The 12,883-nt window shown below is 34.0% G+C and overlaps 2 protein-coding genes across 2 annotated transcripts; one reads left to right on the forward strand and one right to left on the reverse strand.

The window, feature by feature from the left end:
* Window positions 1-453: 453 nt before the first annotated feature.
* LOC106320100 (ABC transporter B family member 4-like) lies at window positions 454-1,326 on the forward strand. Its single transcript, XM_013758466.1, has 4 exons — window positions 454-482; window positions 542-557; window positions 652-945; window positions 1,018-1,326. The coding sequence occupies exons 1-4, from the start codon at window positions 454-456 to the stop codon at window positions 1,324-1,326; spliced, it is 648 nt and encodes a 215-aa protein (XP_013613920.1).
* Window positions 1,327-3,258: 1,932 nt separating this feature from the next.
* Window positions 3,259-4,744, reverse strand: LOC106320101 (pentatricopeptide repeat-containing protein At3g60960, mitochondrial-like). Its single transcript, XM_013758467.1, has 2 exons — window positions 3,847-4,744; window positions 3,259-3,781 (listed from the first exon to the last, which is right to left on the reverse strand). Exons 1-2 carry the CDS (start codon window positions 4,732-4,734, stop codon window positions 3,392-3,394), a joined length of 1,278 nt encoding a protein of 425 aa, XP_013613921.1. The 5' UTR covers window positions 4,735-4,744; the 3' UTR covers window positions 3,259-3,391.
* Between the last annotated feature and the right edge of the window lie 8,139 nt (window positions 4,745-12,883).

The following is a 12,883-nucleotide window of genomic DNA, read 5'->3' on the forward strand; positions in this document are numbered from 1 at the left end:
CATTGAACAAAATTCTAAAGGAAGAAGCAGCAAAAGTACATGTTGGAGATATATTACATCATCCTTTCATCGCTGTATAAAAGTTTATTTTCTCTCTCTCAAACATAATCTTATACTAGGTGCTTATTTATTCTAATAATATGCTTATGTTTTGCTCATATGAGTCCACACACATTGAATGCTATATGACCTTTCGGTTGGTCCTAAATCAATTTATCAGTTGTTGATTGTACATCATTTGGGCACTCTTTTGTTTCTCGAGATTATGACATTTTGCTTACTTAGAAACTTGATAGAAAAGAAGAGTTGAATGCAAATGTTCATTTCATCAATTCCACAACTAATTTTACCATTTGCTTTAAATGGAATAGAATTCTAATTCCATCAATTCCATATAAAATTAAACAAAATTCAAAGAAAAGTATTACCGTTTTATAGTTACATCTAAGTGGAATGGTAAAGGAGACATTGAGCTTCGTCATGTTAGTTTCAAATACCCATCAAGGCCTGATGTTCAAATCTTCCGGGATCTTTGTCTAAGTATTCGAGCTGGAAAGGTTAGGATGAGTCAACAATGCTTTTCTTTAATACTCAGAAAAAAAAACAGAACCTTTTAAAGACAAACTCTGTTATGTATTTTCCATTTTTCAGACCGTTGCTTTGGTTGGAGAAAGCGGGAGCGGGAAGTCAACGGTGATTGCTTTGCTACAGAGGTTATACGATCCAGATTCAGGTGAGATCACTCTCGACAGTGTAGAGATCAAGACCCTAAAGCTAAAATGGTTGAGACAGCAAACGGGACTCGTGAGCCAAGAACCGATCTTGTTTAACGAAACGATCAAAGCCAACATTGCTTACGGAAAAGGCGGAGATGCGAGTGAATCAGAGATCGTATCTGCAGCTGAACTATCAAACGCCCATGGATTCATCAGTGGTCTAAAACAGGTTGCTTAAGTGTTTCTTTTGCTTCAAGGAATACGTTTCAAAGTAACATAGTATTGGTTTATTGATATAAAGGGTTACGATACAATGGTGGGAGAAAGGGGAATACAGTTATCAGGCGGGCAAAAAAAAAGAGTGGCCATAGCAAGAGCCATCGTCAAGGATCCTAAGGTATTGCTACTTGATGAAGCTACTAGTGCTCTCGACGCTGAGTCGGAAAGTGTGGTTCAAGATGCGCTTGACCGGGTTATGGTGAATCGGACTACGATTGTGGTTGCTCACCGGTTATCGACGATTAAGAAAGCTGGTGTAATTGCAGTCGTTAAGAACGGAGTTATAGTAGAGAAAGGGAAGCATGAGACTTTGATCAATATCAAAGACTGAGTTTATGCTTCGTTGGCGCAGCTTCATCTCAGTGCATCTTCTTAAAACATTTTGTTTCAAAATACATGAAGTTTTAAGATTGTGCACAACTATTAAAAAATTTGTTTTTTTATCTTAAAAATATCATTAAAATATAAATTAAAAGTTATTTTACCAATCACAAAACAGATTACAAAATATCATTGGTTACATAGTTTTTGATAAAGTTAAAAAGTGTATTGATATATAAAAACATCATATATTTTGAAACATCTTTAACAAAAAAAATATATTTTGAAACATCAAAAATTCTCTAAAAATTCATATATTTAGAAACAGAGGGAATATCTTTTATGTTCATTCATCTTTATTTTATTTTTGGTAAATTATGCTTTGTTATATATTATTGATGAACATTCTTTTATCTTTCTTATTTTTGGTATATGTCAACGAGAATGTAGAAATATATGTGTAATTTGAATTTGATTAGTTGATCATTGAACAATCTCCTTAAACACAACGAAAAGGATCGATTGGGTAGTATTCTCAGTCGTAGTCGTCAAACAATTAAATCAATTTGTTACAGATATTTTAAATATGTCATTTTTAATTATCAAATAGTAAAGGAATGTTGGTTATTTGATTCACCATAATAAATCTGAAAATAAATTTAAATATAATCAGTTAAATCAACTAAGAATTTAAAATATAGTTCTGCAAGTCAAAAGACGATATGAATCTTTCTGGTAACATCCCTAAAACGTTCCACTCAAATCTCACATTCTCGATTCATAAGTTAATTTAATAAAGAGTTTATTATTGATGAAATAAGACACATAAATTCTTCTTTTCTCTTCTTTAGTTAAAACACATTATCAACACGAAACTCTAGCGATTGTAAGCTAATATATATATTTAGTTTATGTCCAATCTTTTTTCGAATGATGTTTATTATCAATTCATGGTTTGTAAGAGTGGATTTATACATAATATAAGATTAGGAGCTTAGTTGACAATACTGATTTGGCTTTGTTCCAAATTAAAAAAAAATCATTTGATCAATGATCTTGTTGATGTTTATAAGCTGATGCTCAGTATGTTATATTTTGTATTTGCTTGATTTTATATCATTTGTTTCACATGTCATCAACGTTATGTGAGAAAAAAAACAAATTGTTTTAGTATAGTTCATTCATTAAAATGTTAGTATTGATTTCTAACCTACGGTTTTAATACATGGCTGCATATTTTTATTTGATACAACTGCGTATAGTTATAACCAATGGTTTTTGAGTATTATTAATACAACTTCATATTGTTTATAGCAATACGTCCATTATTGTTTAATAATCTACAGCTGCATATCATGTTTATTAATGAACATGTGAAATGTTGTGATGTTCCTGTCAACAAGAGATGTATTAGCCTCAAGTTAGTTTTTCTGAAAGCTTGTGAGTTTAGGCAAATACTTTTATCCTCTGTTAGTGTTCATCATATATGATCATGTTTCATATTAGTTCTCCAACGTTAGGATTCGTTATTGTGAAACAGCAAGAAAGACATAATTCCAGCAATTGTGATGAGGAATATCACACCAAAAACTATCAACGACCAAATGAAGAGGATAAGATGAACGGTGGACTTTGTGAAGAAAATAGGACCAATGCTCAGCATTAACCATTCAACATTGAAATATCATTCCGTAGACATAAATTTACTATTTCAGTGATGTTTCTTTAAATGTAATCAATATTTAGACTTTATGTAATTAAGAATTTACTATATTGGTTCTTCACTTTCGGAACAGTAAAGAGTACTCTTAAGTCTTAATATTATATAATTAAATATTTGCTTAAAATTGTTTTTTTAAGCGAGTGGTTCACATATATATAAGATTAATTAATTTATCAAACAAACATGTTTCGGCTCCTTGAAAATATATAAGTCGATATAGAACCTAAAGTAATTAAATTATTATTGATATAGATTGGTACAATAAGCATGATGAGAGCAATAGACAGCTAAAAGCTCCAGCAAGGTAATAAGAAAAGCGACAAGAAGTCACTCATAGGGAATTAAAGACACATCAGTCCTCGTAAATGGAAACCTTGCGCAGTTTCAAAATTGCTAATTTGTTCGAGATTTTGATGGCATCATCAACTCTTCCCGAGCGAACATATCCATTGACCATGGATCTGAATGTAGACACATCAGGAGGAGGAGACAAGTCTTTGTCTGAACACATGTCCTCAAACAAACCTTCAGCCTCCCACATCATCCCACGCTCGCAAAGCCTAGCGATCATGTTACTATAACACCCAGCCATTCTCTTTTTTCCCTGTTGTTGTGACTCGTTGAATGTCTCCATGGCCTTGTTAAACTCGTCAAGGTCGAACCAGTAGTCCACCACTATGTTAATGGTGTCTGAATCAAAACGTTTGGGTTTCTTCAACATGTTTTCGAACAAGGTATGAGCCTTTAGTTCACTGTTGCCATTTGCTAGGAAAATCCTCAAAAGGGTGTTCCCAGTGGTGGCACAGCCTTTAATTCTTTGCCATTTGCTAGGAAAATCCTCAAAAGGGTGTTCCCAGTGGTGGCACTTACGCTTACCCAAGTACGGATAGAGCTATAGCACTCCATAGCTTTCTTTTCATTGCCATGTTTGAGCCAATATTCCACAAATATCGTAGCAATCGATGCGAAAACTCCCGGCGAATCGGAATCATCATCGTATATCAGCCTATTCTTGTGAAAGTAATCATCAGCATCCTCAGCATCCATCTGATCCAAGCGCGCACGAATCTCAACGAGCATGGGCGTCCACTCATTAGTTGAGCATATACATAATCTCACGGATGAAGCTTCCCGGTAGCCATACGCGTCGGCCAAGGCTTGAGTCAAAAGCCTAAACGTCTCTTTGTCGGGACCGAACGGAACAGCGTGACGGTACAGTTGAAGGGCGTCGTCGACACGGCCTAGCTCACAAAAGGCTTTGATCACGTGGTTGAATGAGACGATGTTAGGGACGATGTTTTTGTCGTTGAAGAAGTAATGGAACAGAGTGATGCCGTCTCTGAAACGTTTCGCTTGGCACATGGCTCCGATCACGGCGTTGCATATAAGGATGGTGTCGTGGCGAGGACGATCATCTTTCGAGACATAGAGACGAACCAACTCAACGGCTCCGTCGACATTTGATAGCTCAATCATAGTCAAGACTCTGTATAGCAGAGAAACCGGACGCCCAATTGAGAGTGCCGCTGGGTTTAGATCCCTGATAGTGGTAATCCAGGAGAGGTCTTTCCCCAGTGGGTAGCGAGCCACGGTGCCTGCGGCGACGTAGGTGGTGGACATGTTACGAAGATTTGATAATGATAATAATGACTTTGAGAGACCAACCATAAGGTTAATGCCGCGGCCGAGGAACATGTCTCTTCTAGTTTTCGTTTTCAGAAGATTTGTATTCTAAGTAGAAAGATTGATTTATAACGAACGGACTGTTTGCTATTTCAATAATATTTTCACGTATGGGAGATCTTATATTACCTTGGAGTGGAAGCAAAGTCGAGGAAAGATTTTGTGATTCAATAGTATATATATTCTTTCCTTTCCCACCAAAAAATAATCATAAAAAGAATAAAATCATAAAAGTCATCTTTAATCATTTCTATTTCCAACTGATTTTTTTTTATAATATAGTCGGAAGATATAGAGTTGTGGAATTAAAATTATAGATTTTTTTTTTAATTGTTGTGGCTGTGAATATTTTTGAAATAAGATTTTGACTGTAGGTTTAAAAAGATGTGTAATGATTTACATTTAAATTTTCTAAATTCAAATATAAATGCTTTACCTATTTTGTTTTTTAGTTTTTACAACCCGAATGAAAGAAACAGAGAAAAAAAAGTGTTTCTGTAAAAAAAAAATGATTGGGAACAAATTGTGCTTTAGAAAGACTGCGGAAAAACTCTTGAGCATTTCTAAATTACTTACTATATGATATTGAAAGAAAATGGAAAGAATAACTTGGTAAAGAGAAAACTTAGACAAAAAAAAAAAGAGAAAGAAAAATAATACAAACTCAAAAACTTTTATTTTTACCTTGGCGTGGGAACAAAGTAAGAGGGCGATTCGTAATTCGGCCGAAATCTAATGGGAGAAGATTCTTTCTCACCCTTGGGCTTGAAGCAAAAGTTGTCGGTCAATAATATTTATATATATATTCTAACTGTATTATTCCTTCTTTTCACACGTCGTATTTCCATGCATGAGATTCATAAAATAAAATAAGAGTATATTTAGGCAACTCTGTTTCTCCTCGGAGCCTCGATGATGATGATGTCACTTTGCCGCACTCTCCAAAAGTCGTCTTCCTCTTTCTTAAATTGTCGTCACTTCTCCTCCATGTCTACTGCTGCTGCGTTGCGTCAATATGAGCATGAGAAGCATCTATACTCGACGGTGAAATCCTTGCTAGGTAACTCAGAACTAGACAATGCTTTGGAGTACGTACGCTCACCTGTTGTTGAAAGAAGTCGCATGGCAACCAAAGCTGCTATATTTGAGCTTATAATCCCAGCCTTGTATCAGGCAGATCGTAACCGTGACGTCTTAAAGCTGGTGATAAGGACTGATTTCGAAGGTTGCAAACTCTATCACAACCTCGATTGCCTCTGTCTGATCCGCAGAGCTAGGGTGTTATGGTCCTTATGGATGAAACATACATCCGTCGGGAAAAAGAAAGAGGAAGCAAAACTTTGCGAACTAAACAAGTGTCTTGTCTCAAACCTTCTTCCTTACCCCATCATCCTCGGAGGAGGAGATGTCATCATCTCACCGGAGGAGGAGCCGCCCAAGAATCAATATTTCGATGAGAGCCATCTATACTCCACGGTGAGATTCTTGATCCACAACCTCTCTGATCTAGACACCGCCATGGAGTACGCACGCTTCACCGCTTTCACCACTACTCGCACCGCAACCACAACCGCTACTTGTGACCTTATCATTGCAGCCTTGTGCGAGGCCAAGCGTTACACAGACGCCTACCATCTCTTCCATTACTTTTTCAACCAATCCAACATCAGTCTCAGCGTCGATTGTTGCAATCACATCGTTAAAGCTCTCTGCGACGACGGTCATGCCAATTTAGCTCTTCAGTTTCATCACCACATCCGCGGCGATGATGCTCATGCTCTTGATTACCAAACGTACCGCATCTTGACCAAAGCTTTGTACCTTTCCGGGTACATGGACGAAGCTCTGGATCTCGTTAAAGATATCTTCTCTTTAAATGATGCATACAAGTACGACTCTATACTCTTGGATCAGAAAGATTTTGACAAAGCCTGGGCACTTTGTTGTGAGGAGCTTATTAGTGGCAACAACAACAACAACAACGGTGGTTATGCAACGGTAACCAAAACCGCGGTAAAGGTTTCTCTCATTGAGTATCATTTCAGTAAAGGTGAAGAGGATAAAGCAATGGAGATTTACACTTGTTTGGTAGCAGAAACCAGTGGTAAGATTGAAGATGCTTCCAAGAGACCACTCTTGGATGTCTTGTTTAAGTACGGTAAGGAAACTGAAGCTTGGTCATTGGTTAAAAATCATCCAGAAAGGAAAATGAATGTGTTTTATTGCTCGCACATGATGGCAACCATCGAAAGATTCGAAAAAGTGAGACAGATGCAAGATTTGATTATGTGCAAATTCAATCATGCACCTTACTCCAACGTCCTCACTAGGTGTTGTGAAGAAGAGAATACTTTGTCACAAGCAAAGTTGATCTTGGCTGAATTGTTGAACAAGCATGATCCATCCGCTTACCAAATATCCACATTTGAAGAACTGATCAATGCCTATCTAAAGGCTGGGAGACTCGACGATGCTTTGGAAACTGCTAATATGATGGTCGATGCAAATCTAAGGCTTATCTCTATCTTAATGAAGGGCTGATGATCAATTTGTTTAGATTTAAAAGTTTTTTTATTTTTTATGTTTTACTCCAACCTTTGCTTCAAAATAAACCTAGACCATGACCGTGCGGACGCTGGTATTTGTCTGTATTATTTTTTGAGTTTCCTTTTATTAAAAGATAAAACGGTCTTTTTTATTTTCATCACTTTCCTTTGTTTTGACCTGTAACTTTCTCGACACCATCTCTTTCCAACAGCTTCTTCATTTCGTCTCCACTTTCCAAATTTATTTTGATTTCGTGATCTATTCTTTTGATTAGAATATGTAATGAAAAAAATTAAACGTTTGGGATATGTTAGTTGTGAATTGTAAAATTATTGGGTTTAATTAAACAGAACGCTTTGTATATATGCGCCTGCGTTTTGTAATTATACGGACAAAGCCGGAACTACTCGCCCTGCCGTGTTGAGCACCCGATTAGGTCCTACTTGCCACGGTCATGGTCCGTTCACCGCATACACGGCCGATTACTCGTCAACGCGTCCGCATATTTGCATTCTTAACAGATATATGATAATAATCAAAGAGGTTTGAAATGTATCGTTTCTCTAGAGAATGTATATTTTATAGTGTTTAGTCCACTAATTTAAGTAGTGTATAAAATTTATTAAGTTAAATTCTTAGAAACTATGTTGATGTCTATGTACCAAGAAAGAGAATTTAGCAATACAAGTTTATAATGTGGTTAGAAATTTTTAAACAAGATTCTGCTTTAATAGTATAGATACAACAAATTTATGACGTTGTCAGACTTTCTAATATATGACAACCATCTCACTGGAGTATTCTAGCTAACGCTTCTAAACGCTCATCTAAGTTATGAGTGCAAACAAGGATATAATAAGAGATCATTCCATCCCTTGAGAGATAAAAGTCTACAACAAGTTTAGAAACCTCTGGTGCAGTTCCGACAGTGAAGTTTGCAGTACCTCTGTGCCGGGCGGTCTCTATCCACCGTGTTGATTAACGCACTTCACTTAACAACCATCTCCAATGGAATATAAGTCTATAAGCTAGATTCTGAATGATCATCTCAAATTACATATGCATGAGTACCCAAGATGAACTTACCAAGTTTTTAAGTTCATCAGCATGTTGTATCTCATAACGCTTGATGATTTTTTCCATGCTGGAGAGATATCAAGAGAAATAAAAAAAGCCTTTAGAAACAATCCATGCCAAACCATATATATAATGGGTTACTAACTCTTTTGTGTAGGTTCAGTATCTAACCTTACCCACGCCTTCTATATAAAAATATAAGTGTGTCATCGCTTAAATGATAACACAAGCAAGCTCAGTTATCTAATAGTTTTTTTCTTGTATTTATATGATATATTCATATTTGGTGATGTAATATATTATACACTTTTCAGTAAATAATATTGTCTTACATTTTAATGTCGAGGCATATATATGGGTAAATTTACTACTTAGAACGTAATCTAGACATGCCCTAATTTCCACCTTGCAATTATCAAATATAAAAACCACCTAGCTTAAGCCAACAAGTCCAGCTCTAAGTTTTTGTTATATATAATCAGCTTTACAGCCGCTGAAATTGTTTCGACATAGAATGGTTAGACATATATATATGCGCAAGATGAACAATATCGTCCTATGAGTTTGATTAACTACCTCACAACTCTTTTTGTTATTTTGAGAACTAGCAGCACCAGAGAAAAGAATTAAGTGGATAGATAGATTGCAAAAGTTTAGCATTTTAGTGAATATTTCACATTAATATGATTGATCCCGGATGAAGCCCAAAAGATTCACCACGAAAAGCTAGTTTATGTGAAGATACCTTTATTACAAGGTATTACCTATTCGATGTGAGATTTTTATTGATACACCAAAAACTCAATCCTACTTTGTATTGTCAGAGACCCATTACAAGTTCTCAAATATAGAGTGAATTTGATTTAATCCTAATCTGTTACTTGAGACTATGCAATAATTAGTAAGGCACATAAGAACCACAATCACAAGTCAACAAACTCTTCATAGTAAAACTAACTTAAGGTATCATCAAAGTATCTACAACTACCGTTTTGACCAATAAAGAATTGAATAAAAAAAGAAAAGAAATGAAGTAAATTCGTGCACAGTTACCCAATATTACAAATATACTCTCAGGATCAAGCATTTGTGGTATCAAAGCAATGCTAAGAAGCTATACGTGTATATATATAGTGCGGAAGATGACATTCCCATTTCTACAAGGTCCTCGGGTCATTGCTTGCGCTCAGTGACTCTGGAGCCCATGAGATCCAATAACCATTTAAAAAAAAAATCATTGATAAAGAGAGGGGAACCATTTCAGAAGATAAAAAGAGAGCTACGTACTGGTAAGGTACAAGTGGTACACATGCAACTTTTCAGTTATTATGTGCACACAAAAATTACTAGTGAAAGAGGGATACGATAATGATGGTTTGTAGCCTAGTGATTTATACCAACATGTCATAATTCATATCCAAGCACTATATTTGACCATCAAGATCAACTAGAAACCTTTTACTCAAGCAAAAAAAATCAAAAAAAAATTTAAGAAATTATCTACAATACAGTAGTAACTAACCAAAAAATTGCATAGAAGAGATGGCACCCGTTCCAATGTAAAGTTTCTTGATCAATAGCATTACTCCCACACAATTTCTCAACAAAATTACCGGAGGTATGCATTGAATTGAATAAAGGGGATAATGAGCTTAAATTAATTTCAAATTAAACAACCTACATTGTTCTTTTTTTTTTTTTGAACACAAACTTATCATTCATTATCATTAAACAACGTTAGGTAGGGGCATTAAGGCAAGCTCAGCAGACAACCCCTGCTTTGCTAACCCATCTGCAACCATATTTCTCTCCCTGGAGATCCAAACGAAAGAGTTAATCTCAAAAGATAGAGCCAAGGTTTTGATGTCTTCTACAATACCATACAAGTCGGCAAAAGTAGCTTCAGAGTTCACAGCTTTGATGAGCTGAGAGCTGTCAGATTCACAACGAATTCGAGGAAGGCCGATCTCCCTGAATTGTAGGGGTTAATCTTCAGATTTTGATACAAAATTCAAAAAATTGGAAAAAAATTTTTTACTGCATAGTTGCATCCCTAACATACATATAATGATGGTCAAAGATGATTGAAATGTATGTTGTGTCCGTTTCTCTAGAGAATATATATTTTATAGTGTTTAATCCACTAATTTAAGTAGTATATAAAATTTATTAAACTAAATTTTTAAAAGCTATAGTGATGTCTATGTACCATGAAAGAGAGTTTAACATACATTAATACGAATTATAGGGTGGTTAGAAATTTTTAAACAACATTAAAGAATGTAAACTTCATTATATAGAGCATTTATCGAAAAACTCAATTTTGTAGGGGTTTTTTTTTTTTTGAACACAAACTTATCATTCATTATCATTAAACAACGTTAGGTAGGGGCATTAAGGCAAGCTCAGCAGACAACCCCTGCTTTGCTAACCCATCTGCAACCATATTTCTCTCCCTGGAGATCCAAACGAAAGAGTTAATCTCAAAAGATAGAGCCAAGGTTTTGATGTCTTCTACAATACCATACAAGTCGGCAAAAGTAGCTTCAGAGTTCACAGCTTTGATGAGCTGAGAGCTGTCAGATTCACAACGAATTCGAGGAAGGCCGATCTCCCTGAATTGTAGGGGTTAATCTTCAGATTTTGATACAAAATTCAAAAAATTGGAAAAAAATTTTTTACTGCATAGTTGCATCCCTAACATACATATAATGATGGTCAAAGATGATTGAAATGTATGTTGTGTCCGTTTCTCTAGAGAATATATATTTTATAGTGTTTAGTCCACTGATTTAAATAGTATATAAAATTTATTAAATTAAATTTTTAAAAACTATAGTGATGTCTACGTACCATGAAAAAGAGTTTAGCATATATTAATACAAATGTATAATGTGGTTAAGAATTTTTAAATAACATTAAAGGATGTAAACTTCATTGTATAGAGCATTTACCGAAAAACTCAATTTTGTAGGGGTTAACCTTCATATTTTTAAAAAAGCCCAAAACATTTGACAATCTTTTTTATTCTATACTTGCATCCTTAATAGACATATTATGATAGTCAAATAGGTTTGAAAAGTATGTTGTGTCCATTTCTCTAGAGAATATATAATTTATAGTGTTTAGTCCACTCATTTAAGTAGTAAATAAAATTTATTAAATTAAATTTTTAAAAACTATAGTGATGTATATATACCATGAATCAGAGTTAAGCATACATTAATAAAAATTTATAATGTGGTTAGAAATTTTTAAACAACATTAAAGAATGTAAATTTCATTATATAGAGCATTTATTGAAAAACTCAATTTTGTAGGGGTAAACCTTCAGATTTTGAAAAAAAATCAAACAATTTGAAAATATTTTGTTGTTGTATAGTTGCATCCTTAACAGACATATGATTTATAGTGTTTTAAATGTATTTTGTGTCCGTTTCTCTAAAGAATATATATTTTATAGTGTTTTGTCCACTAATTTAAGTAGTATAAAAAATTTATTAAATTAAATTTTTAAAAACTATAGTGATGTATATGTACCATGAATCAGAGTTAGCCATACATTGATACAAATTTATAATGCTGTTAGAAATTTTTACACAACATTAAAGAGTGTAAACTTCATTATATAGAGCATTTATCAAAAAACTCAATTTTGTAGGGGTTAACCTTCAAATTTTGAAAAAAAAAGAAAAAATTTACAATCTTTATTTATTGCATAGTTGCATCCTTAATAGACATATGATGATGGTCAAAGAGGTTTGAAATGTATGTTGTGTCGGTTTCTCTAGAGAATATATACTTTATAGTGTTTAGTCCACTAATTTAAGTAGTATATAAAATTTATTAAATTAAATTTTTAAAAACTATAGTGATGTCTATGTACCATAAAAGAGAGTTTAGCATATATTAATACAAATGTATAACGTGTTTAGAAATTTTTAAACAACATTGAAGGGCTTAAACTTCATTGTATAGAGCATTTACCGAAAAACTCAATTGTGTAGGGGTTAACCTTCAGATTGTGAAAAAAGTTCGAAAAATTTGACAATCTTTTTTTATCGCATAGTTGCATCCTTAACAGAGATATGATGATGGTCAAAGATGTTTGAAATGTATGTTGTGTCCGTTTCTCTAGAGAATATATATTTTATAGTGTTTAGTCCACTGATTTAAGTAGTATATAAAATATATTAAATTAAATTTTTAAAAACTATAGTGATGTCTATGTACAATGAAAGAGAGTTTAGCATACATTAATACAACTTATAATGTTGCTAGAAATTTTTAAACAACATTAAAGAGTGTAAACTTCATTATATAGAGCATTTATCGAAAAACTCAATTTTGTAGGGGTTAATCTTCAGATTTTGATACAAAATTCAAAAAATTGGACAATCTTTTTTTATTGCATAGTTGCATCCTTAACATACATATGATGATGGTCAAAGAGGTTTGAAATGTATGTTGTGTCGGTTTCTCTAGAGAATATATACTTTATAGTGTTTAGTCCACTAATTTAAGTAGTATATAAAAT

The sequence above is a fragment of the Brassica oleracea genome, unplaced genomic scaffold (genome assembly GCF_000695525.1).
Source record: "Brassica oleracea var. oleracea cultivar TO1000 unplaced genomic scaffold, BOL UnpScaffold00802, whole genome shotgun sequence".
NCBI classification, from domain to species: Eukaryota; Viridiplantae; Streptophyta; class Magnoliopsida; order Brassicales; family Brassicaceae; genus Brassica; species Brassica oleracea.